Here is a 21,934-nt window from a genome sequence, read left to right on the forward strand (position 1 = left end):
ATGCCAAGTGCTCCCTGTGATAGAGGTACATGGAGGGTCCAGTCACGGCACGATGGGGGTACTGATCAGTTTTTTTGAGGGGTGGAGTAGGGGATAATGAATGCTTCCCAGGGGAGGGGATAGTTGAGTCTTTCAGAAGTTAATCCAGGGATGGGATGAGAAGGGAGAGGGAGAGAGAGATAACGTGCAAAAACACGGAGGCGAGAGGAAGAGTATATAGAGGAAAAGCACCAGAGGAAGACAGACACTGTATGATATCACTTATACGTGGAATCTGAAAAATACAACAGACTAGTGAACATGGCAAAAAAGAAGCAGACTCACAGAGGTAGAGAACAAACTAGAGGTTACCAGTGGGGAAAGGGAAGGGGGGCGGGGCAAGATAGGGGTAGGGGAGTAAGAGGTACAAACTGTTAGGTATAAAATAAGCTAAAAGGATGTATTGTATAACACAAATATAGCCAATATTTTATAATAACTATAAATGGAGTATAACCTTTAAAAATTGTGAATCACTTTATTGTACATCTGTAATTTATATGTTATACATCAAGTATACTTCAATTAAAAAAAAAAAAGAAAAGCATCCTATTTAAGTCACTTTAATGAAAGACCTTAGAATTCTGCTGGGGAAAAGAAATATAGATAATCAGGTGTTAATCAAATCCAACGTGCCATGTATTCTAGATAGTGGAAAGAATTTGGTAGAAAGGAAAGGGCTTGAGGTACTTGACAAAAGACTAATGATGGAGGTGACCTAGGAGCTAGTCCTTGAAGATGGCAGGAAAGGACGGAGTGAATTCTTGGTTGGGGAAAAACATGAAGAAAGCTACGAGACAAGAGTGAATAAGTTATAGCCGTAAGGTTGTGGTAATATTTTGGATTAGATAACTTGAAAACCATTCTGATTGGAGAGGCAGAGATATTGTCACAAGTCCTCAGGTGCACAGCTGAGCAAGCAGAGGACACCGCAGATTCTCAGCATGGAAGGGACACCAAGGGGCAGAGTGGTGACAGACAGAGGGACACCGCCACTCTCCCACCCTGCTGGAGGGTGACTCCACTTCCTCGATTTCCTTGTGTGTACGATCCTCATGTGCTGATGTGCTGTGTATACTTCTTTCATAACTGTTCCACTGTTTCTCACTGACTGTGGCTTTTTCACAGCCTCCCCACATCCTTCTGTTATGTTCTTGATGTTCGTCAGGGCACATTTCTGGGTATTTAAAGCGAGTAGCCTAGGTCATTTCTGTGTCCCTGACCTATGCCAGGGACACAGAAATCATGAGAACTCATACCGAAGGGAAAGTTGGATGGGTCAAGGGGTGGTCAGAGAGTCAGACACCGCAAAAATCTGTAGACTGAAACGGGTAGGGCTCCAGAATCCAAGCATGCCGTTGGGCAATATAAACTAGAATCTAGACCTGGCACTGGGGACCAAGAACTCAATCCTCTTAGTCAGTAGGTGTGTCAGAACGTGGGTGAAGGAGTCCATTTACAAAGATCTGTAAACTTAGGTGAACTTTCCTTGGTTAGCATCCTCTTATCTACTTCCTGTTTGAGCAGGAAGCCATACCTGTGAATGAACACCTGGAGCCTATGACCACCTGGATAAAAGTGGTGAGGTTATATTCTTGGCCAGAGTAAGAGGGATGGGATCAGCCATGTGAGCAAATCGTGATAACTACTAACCTTCCATGTGAAGAGAAGTGAAAAATATTATCTCTTTTGAGTCTTGAGTTATTTCTACATCAAGCACGAGAAATAGATGTGCTTACTACATCGTAAAGAATCAAAGAAATGTTATTGGCAAAGAGCTTTTTAGAAAAATGTACCATGACATTATTAGGTAAATACCTGATACATTTGTCAAAGCAAAGTCAAAACATTAGGTGATGGATTGTAATGTTATCCAGAGCATTCATATGAGAGTTTGCTTCTCAAGTTAGAATAATGTTATCCAAACACAAAGACTCATGAAATATAGTTATGTTTATATTGCAAAAGATGCTCTAATATCTAAACCTATTCAGACTTTTTTTATTTAGCCAGAATTTAGTTGTTTACAACTATTCTCTTTTGGAACCAGTCCTGAAGTAATACTGGAATTTAGATCTGAACTTTTACTACAACAGTGCTTTTCTCTTGCTGTGAAGGAACAACCATTTAACATTTTTACACAGATTGGGTAATAAGAACCAGAGTTATAACATAATTTAGCACAGTATTGCATTGAAAGAGCATTTGAAATTAGAATTCAAACAGTAAACGAAATTAAAATAGCTTAAAATAATGTATTTTTAAATACGGGAGCCTTATGATTTTGCTTAATTTTGAAAATATGCTCTTCATAATAGTGCAGACAATGTAGAGACCGAAGAAATGGTTTTCTCCATTTACTTCTAGGTGAAATTTCAAGTTAATATTTAGCACTTACTAAACTGTTTTAAAATATTGGAAAATATGATGACTTCTATCCCCAATTTTCAAATTATATAAAGAAAGCTTCTGAGTTTCTGCTCTTTCTCTAAAAGGAACACTTTGGCCAGGAGAAAAATAGTTTTAGTTTCTTTCAGCAAGATTCCTCATATTGGACAGAGACACCTTTTGATGGTTTATGTTTCTTTTATTACAGTTTAAAGTTTTTATTTTTAATACAAATTATATAATGTGTTCCATTTCAGGAGCTATTTACGGCAGAGAGGAGACAGGAGGGCACCAGACTTTGTGTTATCACTGTTTTCCTTTATGAATTTACATAACCTCTTGAACTGTGCCTATACTGTCATCAGTGGGGTAACATTTTTAATATTTCAGGTTCTTCTCTGAAACCAATCTGTTGCTAGATTCTTTGGAAAGTGTAACAATGATATAGACACAAATATATGATGGAGAAATGGTCTTTCTCACTCAATTTATTGCCTTGCTCCTAAAATTGGGATTTTTTTTTAAAAAACCTAATTACTTGGTGGGTCAGTCTCGATACAATTTCGGAAAACTTCCCTTCAAATCATTGAAAGAGCTGTAGCATGTCCATGTAAGGTTGTGCTGCCTTTTGCAGAATCCGTGTGAAATGCCACGGTCTTGGAATACTGCCGCTGAAGCATAACTGCTACCCAGGGACTGACAGCATCCAGCTGGCTTGTTGCGGCTGCTCTGTTCTTAGCCGTGACCTTGACTCCAGGGTGACGTGGGGTGGATGCCTGCGGAGGGCACAGAGAGAGGCCGGGATGGTGGGCGTCTCTGTCCTCCTCAGTGCCGGCTTGGACAGGTGGTTTGAGGTTGCAGGGAGCACCTAATGTTGCAAACTTTGATGGGATAACAGACTATTTTTTGTTTCTGTCTGTCCTTCCATTGGAAGGACTCCATGGCCAGTCCTGGGCACAGAGGGGTCCCCCTGCTGGCATCAGGAGGGACTGCAGCTCACAGGAGGATGAGTTGCACACACTTCCCTCTGGTCCCCACCCGTGTCGCTTATCTCCACCCACCTGGGAAGGGAGAAGGCCCACCTGTGCCCAGTTCCTGTTTGGTGTACTCCACTCCCCAATATTACCTCTCAGAAACTTAGGGCTGTTTTCAGGGTATGTATCTGCTGATCATGATTCTCGTTCATGGCTCAAGCAAGACTTTTAGAAGGTCTTAGATTTCTTTTGTTTTCGATGAGAAAAATCATAGATGCTTTTCTCTCGGGTTCATCCAGAAGGAGTGTGTGGACCCAGGAAAGAGAAAAGGTCAGCTCCTCGGTAGACATTTTAGAGCAAGGCAAGTGATAGGACTGGTTCGGGGCGCAGCAAGGCCGTTCTGCTGAAAGCATGGCGTGGCTAGTATCTAGTACCCTTGAACTTGGATTTCCTCTATGATGTCACAACCCAGGGTCTGTGGTACAGAAGCCTTTTGTGTCAGAGTTAGTCGCTGGTGAGTGTGGTTTGGCGGGGACACAGAAGTGTCTGAGGAAAGCTGCGTCAGCGGGCACCTCGATGGAATGGGCGGACAGCTGGGTTTTCCATGGGCTCCACTGATGGGTCAGCCTGAGGGCGTGATTGCACGATGCTTGTCTCCTGGGGGAGGTCTAAGAGTTGTCCACGGCACAGTGGTTTGCGCAGGGGGTGCTCACCCCCCCCCCAAGGCTGTGCCGAGAGCCTCCAGCTGCTCAGGCTCAGTTTTGCAGGGAGGGGGAAGGAAGGGCCATCCCTTGTCTGTAGGACGGCTTAATACAGGGCCCAGAGCCCGCAGGACAGAGCTGCCCGCAGACACTCCCTTCCCGGGGAGCAGCCCTTGTGAAGGGCAGCGTGAGTGAGGGGTGAAAAGGGGGCTGTACCTCCCGGGGCCCAGCCCTGCGCCTTTCCACAGACACCATCAGGGAAGCCTACAGAGTTCCGCTTCCTGAAGACCCACTAGAGCAAGAGGGACCATCACCAACCATGTTGAACGAATAGAGAATCTGAAACCGAGAGCTTGTCTTTATTTATTCACATGCGCCTTGTTCCTGAAAGAATTTAAATGGACAGAGACGAAAAGGCTTACTGAATAATAAACCAAAGGCAGCACTGGAATTAACGTCTAAGACAGTTTTCAAAGGAAATACTTCTTTCCCCTCCTTTCCACCCAAGGAAAGTACCTATAAGAAGAAGGATTCCGGGCTTCCCTGGTGGCGCAGTGGTTAAGAATCCGTCTGCCAGTGCAGGGGACATGGGTTCAAGCCCTGGTCCTGGAAGATCCCACATGCCCCCGCGCCTAGAGCCTGTGCTCCAGCACAAGAGAAGCCACCACAATGAGAAGCCCGCGCACTGCAACAAAGAGTAGCCCCTGCTCACCGCAACTCACAGCAACGAAGACCCAACACAGCCAAAAATAAAAAATAAATAAGTAAATTTAGAAAAAAAAAAGAAGAAGAAGGATTCCTCACCATGGAATAGTTTCAAGCAGGGACTCATCCCTGTTCTCTGTGATTCTACGTGGCTCAGATTAAAAGGAATCTTGTCTAAATGCTCCTTCCAGGCCAAGGTGCTTCTTTACTATCTGAATAATAAGAAGTTTTTCCTCTATTCGTTGTATCTGTGTACCTTTTGTATCTTTCTTCAGTCCAAACACAACCTGGAATGTCATAAGGAGCCCTTCTCGTTACATGTACAGACTGGTCTTTGCAGATTGCCCTCTGGGACCCACAGGGAGTGGATCTGATCAATTGATGCCTTCAGGGTAGCTCAGGCCTTCAAACCAGCTTGGATTGTACATTCTCTGCCTTTCTGGGCTTTCTCTGATTTTTCTGGAATGTGCTTACCCTGTTTTCTGGGCTGTACTCTTGGAAAAAGTCTGACCAGGTTTCTGTTCATCTTCAGCGTATAAACGCAGGGTGCAGAATTATCAGCTGAAGCCCTCTCACATTTACTCTTCTATCTGGACCCTTACCTTCCTCCTGCCTGTTCAGCCTTCTACAGAATGCAGAGCTCCCCAGGCCACCCGCCATCTAAGGAGACGGTCGGAGCTCGGAAAGGGTTAACGGATGGTGGTGGCTCCAGGCAGCTTCTGCCCAGGTCTCTTGGGATGAGGACTTGGAGACCAAAGGTTCTAAGGCAATTGGAAATAGAGCCACTGGGAGCCCATGGGTCTGCCTGCCCTGGTGCACATGAGGATAAGTTACAGCTGTGGCCTTACAAGGTCATAAGAAACCCGTCGTTGCTGAGCTCAGGGGAGGAGGGTGGAGAGGCTCGAAGGACTATTCCTAAAGCAGAGCATCCATCATGATGGGGAAAAAATCAGCAAAGGAGCCAGGCCAGCCCCTCTCGAGGGCTTTAGCACGCTATTTAAGGTTCCCTAAGGATGCCAGCAGCTAAACAAATGGCAGCCTTCTAACAAGTTTCCCCAGGTCCAGCCTGCACCCTGGGGTGCCCAGCCAGCTCTGAGCCCCAGCAGCGGGAACATTTCCAAGTGCCTGCCTTAGTGTCAGGCTCCAAACTGTGTCGTCTCAGGGATGGCCACCGCTTGCTGTGGTCCCATCTGTCACCTCCCAGTTGTGGACCTTCAGACTTCCCAGAGGTCTAGACTCTTGGACTGAGAATGACGCCGAGCCCATCTTTGCTCATGCTGGGGTTGTGTTGGCTCTGAGTGGAAGGAAGGATGAGGGGTCAAGGTGAGGCAAGCTTCCGGGAATTCCGTCAGCATCAGTGCTCAGGGCACTACACCCACATCTGTTTATTGTCATGATCTGATCTATTTATTTTTGCTTTAATGCTATCCATCATTCAGCTCTGTTCCCTGCACATCATCCTTCTCAGTGTTCCCTGTCTTAGCTTTTCAAGGATGGGGGCTGTGTCTCTCTTACTTCCTTTGTATTCATGCCATAGAATTCCCTCTCTCTCTCTCTCTCTCCTTCCTTCTGTCTCAATTACTCATTCAGCAGATATTTACTGACATACTGACAGCCCACAATGTGCCAACTGTTGTATTGGGAGGGTGAGAAGGAGCAAGGGGACAGCTGTTTTGTGGAGTCTAGCATGACAGATGGACAGTTTATTCACCATTCACTTTTTTCTGGAAAAATGTATCAAGACTCTGCCATGTGGCCAGGCGCAGCTGGGTATGACACAGGAGTGATGCAACAGAGAAAGCTCCTGCACTCGGAGGCATGGAGCTGAGTTGGACAGTCAAGTAAATGCACAAATATGTAATGACATGCTCTCTATCGACGCTGTGAGGCAGAGAACAGGGTGCCGGGCTTGAGAGGACAGAGAAACGAGTGAACCCAGAACTAAAGGATGAGGAGGGGCCAGCGGTCATGCAGACTGTAGGGAAGAGCATTCCAGACACAGGGAACAGCAGGTGCAGAGGTCCTGAGGTGGGAAAGGGCTTGAGGAAATAATGATAATGCAGTATGATAAGTGCAAAATAGATGTGTGTGCTGAGAGAGGATCTCAGAGGGTGGGGCCATTAATTTTTTGTCATTTAATCTTTTCCCCCCAGTTGTATTGAGATACAGTTGATATTCAGCACTGTGTATGTGTAGGTGTACAGCATAATGGTTTGACTTATTGTGAAATGATTACCAAAATAGGTTTAGTGAACATCCCTCATCTCATATAGATCAAAAATGGTTTTTTTTCCTTGTGATGGTAACTCTTAAGATTTTCTCTCATAACAACTTTTAAATATACCGCACAGCAGTGTTAAGTGTAGTCGTCACGTTGTACGTTACATCCCTAGGACTTATTTATCTCGTAACTGGAAGTCTGGACCTTTTGACCACCTTTATCCAATTCCCTCAGCCCCCACCTGGTGCCTCTGGTAACCACAAGTCTGATCGCTTTTTCTATGAGGTTGGGTTTTGTTCTGTTTTTAGATTCCATGTGTAAGTGATATCATATAGTATTTCTTTGTCTTTATCTGTCAGGGCCACACAGGTAGTAAGTGATGGATCCAGGGTGAACCCCAGCCCTCCTGCCCTTACAGTGAAGTGCTCTTCACCCCTGTGAAAGGTGGCAAAGGTCGTTGCTATGGCAATTATGTAATGAGCATCCCCTACCTCATACCTCATATGCCGCATCTCTTTCAATGTCTAGCAATAATGCTGTTTAGAGAAGGCAGTGCTTGCTCACAATATCGAGTTGATTGTTTTAGAAACTCTTGTCCAGGCTCCTGGAGCTTTTCTTTTTTCTTTTTTTAAAAAAATTTTTATTGGTGTATAGTTGATTTACAATGTTGTGTTAGTTTTAGGTGTACAGCAAAGTGAATCAGTTATACGTACACATGTATCTATTCTTTTTCAGATTCTTTTCCCATATAGGTTATTACAGAGTATTGAGTAGAGTTCCCTGTGCTATACAGTAGGTCCTTATTAGTTGTCTATTTTATATATAATAGTGTGTATATGTTAATCCCAATCTCCTAATTTATCACTTCCCCCCTTTTCCCCCTTGGTAACCATAAGTTTGTTTTCTACATCTGTAACTTTTCTTTTTTGTAGGTAAGTTCATTTGTACCCTTTTTTTAGATTCCACATATAAGCAATATCATATGATAGTTGTCTGACTTACTTCACTCAGTATGACAGTCTCTAGGTCCATCCATGTTGCCGCAAATGGCATCATTTCATTCTTTTTTATGGCTGAGTAGTAGTCTATTGTATATATGTACCGCACCTTCTTTCTCCATTCCTCTGTTGATGGACATTTAGGTTGCTTCTATGTCTTTGTTATTGTAAATTGCACTGCAGTGAACATTGGGGTGTGTGTATCTTTTCGAATTATGGTTTTCTCCAGATATATGCCCGGGAGTGGGATTGCAGGATCACATGTTCACTCTATTTTTAGTTTTTTAAGGAACCTCCGTACTGTTCTCCATAGTGCTTGTACCAATTTACATTCCTACCAACAGTGTAAGAGGGTTCCCTCTTGTCCATACCCTCTCCAGCATTTATTGTTTGTAGATTTTTTGACGATGGCCATTCTGACTGGTGTGAGGTGATACCTCATTGTAGTTTTGATTTGCATTTCTCTGATAATTAGTGATGTTGAGAATCTTTTCATGTGCTTTTTGGCCATTTGTATGTCTTCTTTGGAGAAATGTCTATTTAGATCTTCTGCCCATTTTTTGATTGGGTTGTTTGTTTTTTGATATAGAGCTGCATGAGCTGTTTGTATATTGTGGAGATTAATCCCTTGTTGGTTGCTTCGTTTGCAGTCCTGGAGCTTTTCTGTTTTCAGTTTCCGATGGTTTCTTTCCTCTTTCCACAAGTCACGTCTGACTTACCTGCACACTTTTCATTCGCTCAGCATCTCCGGAACTCACCTGTGTCACCTCTCTGCTTTCCTCCAGCCGTCTCTCTGACCTCCTTTGCTTCTTTTCGGGATGCCCTCCCTCGTCTCTCAAGTTACCCAGTTCCTTTGAGTCTCATCCTCAATTCCCCCTTCTCTGTGACGCCTTCTCACATCACTCCAGCCTGCAGTGCTTCATTCTCTTTTAAATTCCAGTGGTATTTATTATTCGTACCCTTCATCTATAACTCATAAGTGTCCATGCATTCGTTCATCCTCTGAACTTCTCTCTAGCGCCTCCTATGTGTCAGGAGTTCTCCTCTGCTCTGGGTGATAAGAAAAGAGATGCACCTGCCTTCAGAGAGCTGACACTGGAGGAAGGGAAAGAGGCATGAAGCAGACTAGAGTCATGACGGGTAATACGCACTTTTCTATGTGAGTATGTTGAGGACAGTGCTAGCCTAAAGGAGAGAAGATGTGCGCTGTCTTTAGAGGAGCTAGAAAATGTTGCAAATAGAGAATATAGCATGTTAGCTGGGTTTTGAATGACGAGGGGCTTGTCAGATGAAACAGAGGCATGAGGCAGTAAGGAAGAACATTCCAGGTCTAGAGAATAGCAGTGGTGAAAGATACAGAGGCTTGATGCACCGTGGATTCCAGCAGATGTGATGGTTCATATATGAAACACCCATTCATGCCTTATATAAAATTGTAACATATTAATGCTGTTTTTTTTTCCAGCTAGGTGACAAAGTTCCTTGACATTTATCCGAGTCCCTTTACGTAGCAGGCACTTAATTTTAACCCTGGGATTGTCCCCGGTGTGCAGTTTCCAAGCCAGGGGACGCGTGGACTCATGCACTCAGACGTGACTGGTTTTGCTTTTGTGTTTGCCTAGACCAAAGATGCCCTTTTCACGATTCTGCATGACCTCCGACCCCAGGACCGTTTCAATATCATTGGATTTTCCAACCGGGTCAAAGTGTGGAAGGACCATTTGGTGTCAGTTACTCCCAACAATATCAGAGATGGCAAAGTCTACATTCACCACATGTCACCGACCGGAGGTAAACGCGCATCCTGCTTTGCCCATTCGCCTCGACGGGATACGTGAGTAGCTAACTTTCTGCCCAGAGATGAGGATTTGAAAGCTGACGCTGATCACAGGAAAGGAGATAACAGGGGGAGAGCTTTCCCAGGAGCTTGTTTCTCCTCTTCCAGGCCCCAAACTAAGATGGTCAAGTAAGTTAGTGGGGGGGAAATACCTGATAGGTTTTGGAGCCTTTCCTGGTTTATCTCACGGATCCCAAACAATGCAGCTCTTTTTGTAAATTGTTTTTTGGGGTGGGGAATGAAAGCCACATGGATGATTCAGTGTTTTGTGTGTTTGAATATGAGCACCTTGGGAAGCAGCAGGTGAAGCTGCCCTCCTGAGCCGTTAGTCCTCTTGGACCCCAGGTGGCCTGGGCGGTGCTCTGGGTGGAAAGGGGAGGACTCAGGTTTTGCACACTTGGCTGGGGGGTCGTGATGAGGTAAGTACACAGATGCGGGAAAAGGCCGTAAAGGACTCTAAGGTTAGAGAGTCAGAAGAGTGTGTTACCAACCGTGCTGGATGTGAGTTCCTTCGACCCTGGACACAGAGCTGACTTCTGCTGTTACATCCATCACTAGGACAGTGGATGCATGGCAGGTGCTCAGTACTGGAGTGTTTATTGGACCTGAACCTGACCCTTTGACACCTTTCTTAAAGGCCCCTGTAGAGACACCATCTCCTGGGTGTCTCAGATAATTCTGCTTTGGATACCTGGAAACATAGAAAACACCCATTTCTGTCCATCCTCTTCCTTCTGAGTTTCTCATCGCTCATATATTTGTTATTTTCCATCCAAGGCAAAGTTCTGGTTTCCAAATGAACTTCATTTGGAACTTGATCTTGTTTGGATGGAATTTCGATTTACAAATGGGATTTCCTACCAGTCTCGACAACAACACGATCTAGTTACTGTTTTACTGGTTGATAGGAGAAATGAAAGGTTAGATTTAATATTATAGTGATAATCTACAGCAGGAAGTTGACAAGATGGTCAAGTCTTTGAGGGAAGAAACTCTCCTTCATCTTTGTTTAGCCCCTGTTTCCTGTCATAGCTCCCGAACTACAGTGCATACTCAAAGAATATGCATTAAAATTATTTAAATTATATTAATGGTACTGCTTACTATGAGAATCCTTTGTGTGTGGGAGGTGGAGATAAAGCTTTAGAAACCAGTTGTGTGTATTTTGGAATCTAAACCATAGAAACCTTATTGGTTTCCTTTATTTTTTCTTGGTACTTCATTGTCCCAACCTCTGCAGGTGAACAGAAAATTAATCTACTTCTCTCAGAAAAGTGTCATTTCAGGAGATGAGCATAGATTCTGAAGCCAGAATCCAGCTCTACCAGCGATGAGTCATTTAACTTCTCTATACTTCAGTTTCCTCATCTGTAAAGCAAGGATAATAATGGACTTGTTATTAGGATGAGATGAGTTAAAATATTTAAAGTACTTAGAACAGTGGCTGCACATAGGAAGTCCTCTCTAGGTGTCAGATATGGCCATTTTACCCAAGTGGTCCCTCTTGCTGGTGCACTTGGGTCCTTTGATGACCCTGGGGGAGCTCTCGGCGGAATGGTTGGGGCAGCTCCCTGGGGAGAAAGCCCCCCCGTTGTTAAGTGTGTGGGAGATGCCCCAACTTAACGGATGTTCAATGCCAAGCCGTGCTGTGCTTTGGTGTCTCGGGTAAGAAAAGCTAAGTGCATCCTTTGCCTGGGCTCTCCTGGGGTTTAAAATGCAGTGAGAGATTCGGCATCATTGTTACGTTCTAGGTTAAAGAGAAAAAAAACACCTGCCTTTTGGTTCATGCCCACATATCCAGAGGCAGCGTGAAACTGGGCTGGGTATTCAGAGAGGCAAGTGAGTGAACCCAAAGAAATGTTAAATACTGTTTCAGCTGTAACTTTCCCTTACGTTCAGGCCATGTGTACTTCTTAGAACGAATTATCAATGTGTTTGCACAGTCATAGTCATATATACTTTAGCCAGAAATTCTGGAGGATGTAAAGCAGTGGGGAAAATTATCTGGTTCACTCAAATATGGTACATTTTGCAGGGAGATAAAAATCACTCCAGTAAGGGGGATGGATTGTGGTGATGGGTACACAACTTCATAAATTTACTAAAAATCATTAATTGTGTACTTACAATGGGTGAAATTTTTGGGACGTCCCTGGTGGTCCAGTGGTTAAGAATCCGCACTTCCTCTGCAGGGGGCATGGGATGGATCTCTGGTCCGGGAACTAAGATCCTGCATACCCATGCAGCTCGGCAAAAAAAGAAGAAAATCCCTAGCGACCAAAATGCGTGAAATTTTTGGTATGTCAATAAGGCCATTAAAAAAAAACCCCAGTGGAGTCAGAAAAAGGAAGTAAGTATTCACGGCTGCAGTAAGAACTCTCAGTTTTTCTTGGCGATGGTAGAACAGCAGCAGCAGAGTTGAATGAAATTCTTAGCTAATCCAGAAACCTTACGTTAGTTGGCAGTTTTGACTTCCACCAACCATCCGTCTCTCCATCCCCCAAGCAAAATACCTGTCCAGCACCTTCCACAGACACTGTCCCCTGACTTTAATCAGAGCTGCAATGACAAGCGTGTCTGAATGAGAAACGGCAGGGGTAGGAGGTGTAAACTTGAAAGCCTTCGCTTGGTGGGGTCCTAACAAGCAGGGGTGATCCTGAAGGGACAGGAAGCAGGAAAGACAACGACAGCAATAAAAAAAAAATGAGTGAGTTCTTTAATCAGCATCCTCCAGCCCCAGGACACCAGTGAGGTCACCACGAGGGTCTCCACATCCCCACCTCCTCATTCTGTGTCGTTCCCTTCCCTCTGGGATGCTTTCTTTCTCTGAATTCCTGCACCCAACACCCTCCTTCCCTTTCCAAAGCGGTTCTCCAAAAAGGAGGTAGAAACCGTTCACGCTAAAGGAGTGGAGATGCCTAAGCTGAGGTGCCATCAGACACCTTCAGGACAAGGTTATATAATTCTCTGCCATTCCTAGTCATTTGCCAAGTTTCTAGCAGTCTTTGTGACATGGAGTCACCCCATGAATGCAGGTGGCTGCTTTCCCCACGCGTCACTCCTGCAGGTGCCCGTGAGGGGCCTGAGAAGGTGTGTCCAGGTAAAGGAAGTGGCGAGGCTCCTCAGGTGTCCTGTTCTATGTCCCGCAGGCACGGATATTAACGGGGCCCTGCAGAGGGGCATCAGGCTTCTCAACGACTTCGTGGCCCACAACGACATCGAGGACCGCAGTGTGTCCCTGCTCGTCTTCCTGACAGACGGGAAGCCCACCGCCGGGGAGACGCACACCCTGAAGATCCTCAACAACACCAGGGAGGCCGCCCGGGGCCGGGTCTGCATCTTCACCGTGGGCATCGGGGCCGATGTGGACTTCAGGCTGCTGGAGAAGCTGTCCCTGGAGAACTGTGGGCTCACACGGCACGTCCACGAGGACCACGACGCCCGCGCCCAGCTCATCGGGTCCGTGGGTCTGTCTGTGTCCTCGGGGCGGGGGGCAGGCTCAGCGGGAGGCTCGGACGTGAGGACAGACCCCAAGTCTGATCATCACTCCTTTCATGGGAGACATCGCCATGGGCCTTGAAACTGGGTGGATCTGGGTTCACATTCTGGTCCTGCCTTGTGACTTGAGGCTTTAAGACTGTCTGTGCCTCGGTCTCCCCAACTGTAAAATGAGGATTCTGGTCAGATGATAGAATTTAAGGAGAAAACCTACGTGAAGTATTGGCAGGACGGCTTTCACAGGTTAGGTGTTCCATTAGCTCTTATGGTTATAACTGTCTTCCTGACACTTCAAAGCACTTCCTCATCTCAAGACGCACCTCAGAGATACTGCAGGTCAGTTCCAGACCACAGCGATAAAGCAAACATTGCAATAAAGCGAGTCGCACAGGTGGATTGCTTTAACAGTGCACATAAAAGTTAGGTTTACATCACACTGTAGCCTATTGAGCATGCAATAGTGTCATGTACATACCTTAATTGAAAAATACGTTATTGCTAAAAAATGCTAACTACCATCTGACAATGCAGGATTGCCACAAACCTTCATATTGCGAAAAAATGCTAGGTCTTTGAAGTGCAATAAAACAATTTATGCCTGTATTTACTCTAATTCCACCCTGAGAGGGAGGTGGGATAGGTAGCGTCAGCGCCACGTTGCGTGCTAGTTACAATGATCGTGTTTTCATGTTGAAGCACAATGGCCAGTTGAAAGTGGTCGCTGACTGTGTTATGTTCTGGGGTGAAGAGGAAACCAGAATTTAAGTCTGGCAAACGGCGAGGGAGCTTGTGAGATAGTGAGTTCTCCGTCACCAGTGGTGTTCAAGCTACGGCTGCACGGCCTCCTGTCTGAGATGTTCTGCTGGTTGGAATGTTGGACTTGGTTGCTTCTAAGATCAGATCCGCCCCCCCGAGACAGCCTGTGATTTCCTCTAGGACGTGACCTGCCTGTAGCTAGTGCAGGCCCCGATTCTCCCTCTCTGTTCCCCCTCTCCAGGTTCTACGATGAGATCAGGACCCCGCTCCTCTCGGACATCCGCGTGGATTATCCACCCGGCTTGGTAGAGCATGCCACCAGGACCCTGTTCCCCAACTACTTCAATGGCTCGGAGATCATCATCGCGGGGAAGCTGGTGGACAGGGAGATGGACCGCTTGCACGTGGAGGTCACGGCCAGCAACAGTAAGAAGTTTGTCGTACTCAAGAATGACGTGCCTGTGGAGCCCTGGAGGATGGGGAACGACGTCCCGGGGAGCCCCAGGCCCAAGGCGGGTGGCCAGGAGGACCCCAACCACCTGGAGCGTCTCTGGAGCTACCTGACCCTGAAGGAGCTGCTGAGTTCCTGGCTGCAGAGTGTTGAGGAGCCGGAGAGAGAGCAGCTGAGGCAGGAGGTACAGGCTCTGGCCGTGAACCATCGCTTCCTCACTCCATTCACCTCCATGACGCTCAAGTCAGCACCGCGGACAGAGACCCCGGAGGACGCCTACGGCACGCCTGCGGCCACGGGGCCGGAAACGGTGATGCAGAGCCTGAGGGGCACCCACCTGCATCCAGGTAAGGGCACTCTCAGGATGGCCCTTCTGGCTCCTTCTCAGGCCAAGGTCGTCTGTCTTACTTTCTCGTATTATAATTCCTATAAACAATGTTCTCTACCTGCAGCTCCTAGCCTTCAGAGAGTGGCTTAGCTTGTGTTTGTGTTGTTATAAACCATGGATCTCTAGAGAGAAATTCGAGAAAGTAAAATCAGTCTATCGATAAATCATCAATATTGAGTGCCTCCCGTGAACCAGGCATTATTGGAGGCACAGGAATGAACAGACAAGTAAACAAATACTCATTTTTAAATGCCTTTCTATATTTTAAGTACTTCAATTATGTCGTTTTATGCATATGCTTGATTTTATTTTCCTGGGAAAATAAAATATTATTTTATTTTATAGAGAAAATAAAATGAAATTTTATTATGTATTTTATTTACTCATATTTTGTTAATTTTACTTATAATTTTATAAATTAAAGTTTTATTTTTAAAATTTTAATGATTTTGTTTACAATTAAATAAAATTAATAAAATTTTATTTTATTATAAATATTATTATATAGGAGGAACTAAGTTCTGGATTCTTAAGAGAATCTAGAGTTTAAACAGAAATTTTTATTATCTGTCTCAGTGCCATTTGTCAGGGGAAATTAGTAGCACCAAGAATGGGAAAAGGACAGGAAAAGTAATTCAACCAAAGCAGAGAGTTATATTCTCAGTAATATCTGCTTATGGAAAACAGCACTTTTTTATGTGTGACATTTTTCTTAACTTCCTGTCAGGTTCACACGTCCTAAGGTGAGGGAACTGACATTAACCCTGGGCCTCATTTGATGCTCATATTCTCAACCCTGAGAATCACCTGGGCATGGTAGGGAGAGCACACGGTTAGGATCCAGACAGAGTTTCAGCTCACGGCTCCTCCTAGCCAGCTGTGTGGCTTGGGGCAGGTTTCTGAACCTCTCTGAGCTTCCATTCCCTCACCTGTAAAATGTAGATAGTAATATCTTCCCTGAAAGGTTGTTGCAAGGATTAAATGTGTAGAGGCCTTGGTATATAATAAGTGTTCTACACATGTGAGATACCCTTTCCCATGAGGAGTGTAGAACTAGAAATTTATTGAAAAGTTCAGACCTGATGTAGGGGTGAAAAATAATATGTTGCCTCTTTAGAAAGAGTGGAACTTGTCTTGGCAAAACTAGTACAATATTCGTTCTAATGAAAAGGATGAAAAGTAAGTTGCATGATGTTGTTACGTCACGCTACAAGATCCGTGCCACATCCAGGGAAGATGGCTTTTTGAGTAACATCTTGATTCAGTGTCAGCAACTCAAATCTCAACAGCTTCAGGAGAGAGCAAACTCAAATGACACGAGACTCAGAGGGCCAAGAACACAGATGAGGGAATAACTGACTGATTGCTCAAAAGGCTTGTTAGACATAGGATTTCCCTGAAGATGATTTTTTAGTTTTAATTTTATGATTTTTTTGAGTGTCTGTGACAATTTAAGCCTCCTCAAAGCAGCCATTCAGACTGATATGTTGCCCCTCCGTCGTGGTCGGCCTGATTCTGTCTGTGTCTGGCTGACCAGGGACCAGTTGGAGAAGGGGGAGCTTAAAAAACATTGAGATACTGTGATCTTCATTTTCTGGGGGGCAAAAATCAGTTAAGAGGAGCATAATCTTAATATAGACAATTTGAAATAAGATATTAATTTTATTTTATTGACAGAAAGTAATTTACTTTTAGGTTATTCTTTAATTGAGTGTTTATTTTTGCCTGCTGCTTTGTGAATTGTACTTACGCACATGGCTATAGACCTGGATTGTCGCATTATCTTTTTCTTTTACATTCTTGTATATTTTTGGTTGTTCTAAATTGCTATTTTGCAAAAAACACATAACGTAACATTTACCATCATAACCCTTTTTTCCATTCTTTTTTTTTAACTGAAGTATACTTGCTTTACAGTGTTGCATTAATTTCTGCTGTACAGAAAAGTGATTCAGTTATATTCTTTTTTTTAATATTCTTTCCCATTATGGTTTATCAGAGAATACTGAATATAGTTCTCTGTGCTATACAGTAGGGCTTTGTTGTTTATCCATTCTATATATACAAGTTTACATCTGCTAACCTCAACCTCCCACTCCATCCCTCCCCCAACACCCTCCCCCTTGGCAACCACCAGTCTGTTCTCTATATCGTAACCATTTTTAAGTGTGTAGTTCAGTAGTGTCAAGTATCTTCCCATCGTTGTGAAACAGATCTCCAGAACTTTTTCATCTTGCAAACCTGGAACTCTGTCCCCATTAAACAACTTTGCTTTCCCCCCTCCCCCCATAACTATACCTTAAGAATGATAGAATATTTTCTCCTATTATATACACAGAAATCACAGACAAGAAAAATATTATCTAATTTATAGAGGAATAAAATAGTTATGCCTCCTCATTTACACCTTCACTTTGTGTTGCGAGGCCAAGAGCCTCCTTTAAAAGAGATGTGTTTAAATTGTCACAAACGTATCTGAAAGCTGTATTTGACTCCTCTCAGCCCTCTGTACCTCTCACTTCCTCCTCTTTAATGAGTAATGGTGGTGGATCTCTTCCTTCTCCTCTCTAGGACCTGCTCTCAAGAAACCATACAACCCAAGGATTAAAGTCTCCAAAACCTCAGGTAAAGGAAAGAATGTGCTGGTGTGTGATTTGAGAGTTGAAATGTTTAGGAAGCGGCTGACCAGGAATTTCCCGAAGCCAGTTAGAACATGAGCTCCTAGGACGAGATGTGAGGACCCATATTTATTTAGTGCAAACTGGCAGCGTGGGGCAGTTCTCAAAACCAGGATCATCATTAAACCATCACATAAACCCCATGGGTAACACAGTCCTGAGGAGCCTGGCAGGAGCCCTGATAGAAGGGTGGATGGACAGAGCTACACATTCAGCATGACTGAGCTGGAAAGACGTTTGTTTTTAGAGATCTGAAGTATGCTTGCTTCTAGCTTCTGGTGTTACAAATATCTGTGACAATGCAAGGTTTTTAAACATTATTATTTTATTATTTTCATAATCCTTGGCTTTAGAAGGGAAGAACAGATAACAATACCCTAAAATTTCCCTTGGCCATATTCCTGGGATTATAATAAAAATCTGGATGGAATAAGGACAAAAGGCTGGGTTTTATTCTTCAAATGTACACATCTGCCTTTGTAAGTTTTTCTTATTGCCTTGCTGCCGATGTGCTGGGCGTGCAGGTTCACATAGCCCGGGACAACCTGGAGATTAGCTCTGGGGAGAGGAAACACATGGTCTCCAGTGGGTAACGTGTCGTTCCTTTGAACACACATGCTTTATGGAATCCAGGAAAACTTTCCTCTTGGATGCAGCATGGAGTAATGACTTCCAGACCTCTCCTCTCTTTTTTGGAGCAGGCAGCATCTTTCCTTATAAAGGGATTTGGAAGATTTGAGTAGAAATAATATGGTGTGAGCACAAGAAACTCTCAGAGAACTGTCACGTAGTTATATTTGTACCCACAGAGTGCCAAAAATATGGACTTTTATCTTTAATGGGTGTTATTTTTTCATCTACAAAAGACCAGTACCTTGTATTTCTTTATTAAGTTGCCATTCACTGGGTGCTTGAGGCACTTTACAGTGAGATGAACCAGATTCTTCCAAAGGCCCTTCTGAGTCACGCTGGGGACAGAGAGGGTTTTTCAGCAGTTCCACCAAGAACATTAATTGGCTTGTAGCTTGAAAACACTGAACTCCTGGTCCATAACCCCCCACCATATACAAATGCGTATACATACATGTACACGTAAAGTAGAGAGGAATTCAGGAACACATTGTGTTTGGTGTATAAATTAGAGAGAAACTAACCCTCCAATCTCACGAGAAAAGAGAATTGACATAGACTCTTGGGAAATATTTTGTCTGTACAGTAAGAGGGAAGACTGTTCATCTTTAGCAGAGGTGAAAATGAGGAGGATGGGTAAGGAAAAGGGGCCAGCCAAACTTTGTGGTCTTATCTGCGGACACAAATTTGACAGCAGTAAAGTCAGTAGGACCCAGAGGAGGGATTGCCACGGTCATCGCTGGATGCACCACCTGACCTCCCGTTGACTGTGTGTCCTTTACTTGTCACCAGCCCTAAACTGGGCTTGGTCATTACTACTCATGCAAGGGCTGTGTCCATCTGGCGCTGTGAATGACTCAAGGGCCAAGGCACTCTGGTCACAGGACAGGAAGTTCTCATCCACATCTCTTCACTGGGGAGGGCAAAGGGGAAGGAAGTGATTAGCGGAAGCCACACAGGGAATTGAAGAATGTGGGCTCAGTAGTCATGGGGAGTGTGGGGTGATGCCCCGCTTCCCTCTAAAGTTCAGTTGTCTATGTTTGACTGCAGTGTGGTGACAGGAGCATCATATTTGAATTTAGGGGACCTGCATTCAAATATTTACTTTCCACGAACTGACTGCGTAACTGGTGCATCACGTCACCTTCCTCGTGTAGACACGGAGGATCCATTGTTGACAGGGTTAAGTCAATAACTCATGAGAAAATAGAAAAAGAGTGCTTACACAGAGAAGGTGCCCAATAAATGTCTTTTCTTTCTTTTTCTCTCCCGTTCTCATCCTGTTCTGGCAGCGGATGGAGACCCCCATTTTGTTGTCGATTTCCCTTTTAGCAACCTCACAGTCTGTTTCAACATCGATGGACAGCCCGGGCACATCCTGAGGCTGGTCTCCGATCATGCGGACTCTGGTGAGTTCTGCCTAGAAAGTGAAAGGACTTGAGTTTGGGGAGTGAAAAAAAAAATCCTAATCTTCGCATTCTACCCCACTGCTCAGTGGTGTCCCAGGGTCTCCAAATCAGGAGTAGTGGAAACTGATGGGTAAGAAAATACTGTGTCAGGGGCCACACGAGGGTTTTGGGAGCTATAACCAGACACTGAAATGAAAGCAGACAAACACGTCAACCCCCTTTTAAAAATTTTTTATTTACTTATTTTTTTTCACTTTTAAATTTTTATTGGCATATAGTTGATTTACAATGTTGTGTTGGTTTCAGGTGTACAGCAAAGTGAATCAGTTATGCACATACATATATCCACTCTTTTTTTAGACTCTTTTCCCATATAGGTCATTACAGAGTATTGAGTAGAGTTCCCTGTGCTATACAGCAGGTTCTTATTAGTTATCTATTTTATATATAGTAGCGTGTATATGTCAACCCCCTTTTTATGATATTTTCACCCAAACCTACATCAGCTTCTCCTACCCAGGACATTGGTCAAAAATCACTCATACCTTCATGCATTCGTTCCTTCCTTCCTTCATTCAGTGGGCACTGAGTGGTCCCTACATGTGAGCGGAGGTTCTTTGTTCTAGAGGTACAAGAGAGGAAGGAAATTCTGATGAGAAGCCCTCTCGTGAAAGTGGGGGTAGTTTTTCTAACCACTGCTCTCTTCCCCGCCCCCGCCTTCAAGGCGTGACGGTGAACGGAGAGTTGATCGGGGCCCCCGCTCCCCCAAACGGCCACAAGAAACAGCGCACTTACTTCCGCACCATCACCATCCTCGTCAACAAGCCCGAGAGGTCCTACCTGGAGATCACGCCCACCAGAGTCATCGTGGATGGTGGGAACAGGCTGGTCCTCCCCTGCAACCAGAGCGCGGCCGTGGGGAGCCAGGGGCTGGAGGTGTCGGTGTCTGCCAATGCCAAGGTCACCGTCGCCATCCAGGGCAACGTGGCCTTCGTCATCCTCCTCCATCTCTACAAAAAGCCAGCCGCCTACCAGCGAAACCACCTGGGCTTCTACGTCGCCAACGGCCAAGGCCTTTCTGGCAACTGCCATGGCCTGTTAGGTAGGTGGCTGCTCTCCACGCTGGCTCACAGCACAGAATTCGGTTTCCCAAAACGAAGCAGATGCTGCCCGTATCTTTACTTGGTTGAGAGTTTCCACAGGAATGTGGTCTTTATGTAGCTCATGAAAAGTCTATTTCTTTTTTCTTCTTTTTTTTGGCACATGGCCAATTTTTCTTTTTGCTTTTTTTTAATACAATTTTTAAAGGTTACACTCCATATACAGTTACTACAAAATATTGGCCATATTCCCCGTGTTGTACAACACATCCTTGAGCCTGTCTTATACCAATAGTTTGTGCCTCCCACCCCCCCAACCCTCTCTTGTCCCTTCCCCCTTCCCCCCTGGTAACCACTAGTTTGTTCTCTATGTCTGTGATTCTGCTTTTTTTTTGTTATATTCACTAGTTGTATTTTTTAGATTTCACATATAAGTGATATCATACAGTATTTGTCTTTCTCTGACTTCTAATTTCTCTGACATAATAATTTGACTTATTTCCCTTAGCATAATGCCCTCCAAGTCCATCCGTGTTGCTGCAAATGGCAAAATTTCATTCTTTTTCATGGCTGAGTAATATTCCATTGTGTACCACATCTTCTTTATCCACTGGTCAGTTGATGGACACTTAGGTTGCTTCTGTATCTTGGCAAGTGTAAACAATGCAGCTGTGAACATTGGGGTGCACATATCTTTTCGAATTAGTGTGAAAAGTATACTTCTTGCTTCCTGACACTTTTCTAGAATAGGAATGGGCTTTATAAACTAATTCGCACAGGCCTTTGGGGAAAGGGAGCAAAGAAATGAGGAGTCCTTCTCCCCAAGTCTGGTTCTTTACTCTCAGGGTGAGGATGCAAACACATCCCATGGCCCAGCACCAGGCGGGAGAGGCATGGCCCCTCCCCGGGCGGCACCTCCGTGGCTGGGAGCCTCGGGCAGCCCACTCTGCCTGGCTTCCCTCCACGTGCAATTTCATGTGGGCGTTTTTCCCACAAGTAAAGAGGGAGCCACTGCCAGGGCTCGGTTTAGAAAGCAGGATTTCCTGGCACTTGAGCTGGACGCGTCTCTGTGCAGCTTGCCTGGGAAGCTCCTCTCCCAGACGCAGACTGCTGTCCCTTCGGCCTTGGCGATGCCCTCACTCGACCTGGAGGATTCTGACC

General features: G+C 44.8%; 1 protein-coding gene across 1 annotated transcript in view; it reads left to right on the forward strand.

Annotated features, from left to right (window-relative positions):
• The window catches only part of ITIH5 (inter-alpha-trypsin inhibitor heavy chain 5), a 75,435-nt gene that overhangs the window by 51,380 nt on the left and 2,121 nt on the right, over positions 1–21,934 (forward strand). Inside the window, exons 8-13 of the mRNA XM_061181649.1 lie at positions 9,649–9,817; positions 13,013–13,322; positions 14,359–14,915; positions 17,528–17,581; positions 19,557–19,673; positions 20,398–20,775. Coding sequence (XP_061037632.1) covers positions 9,649–9,817; positions 13,013–13,322; positions 14,359–14,915; positions 17,528–17,581; positions 19,557–19,673; positions 20,398–20,775 — 1,585 coding nt within the window. The remainder of the gene's footprint in view (positions 1–9,648; positions 9,818–13,012; positions 13,323–14,358; positions 14,916–17,527; positions 17,582–19,556; positions 19,674–20,397; positions 20,776–21,934) is intronic.

Source organism: Eubalaena glacialis, chromosome 2 (genome assembly GCF_028564815.1).
Source record: "Eubalaena glacialis isolate mEubGla1 chromosome 2, mEubGla1.1.hap2.+ XY, whole genome shotgun sequence".
NCBI classification, from domain to species: Eukaryota; Metazoa; Chordata; class Mammalia; order Artiodactyla; family Balaenidae; genus Eubalaena; species Eubalaena glacialis.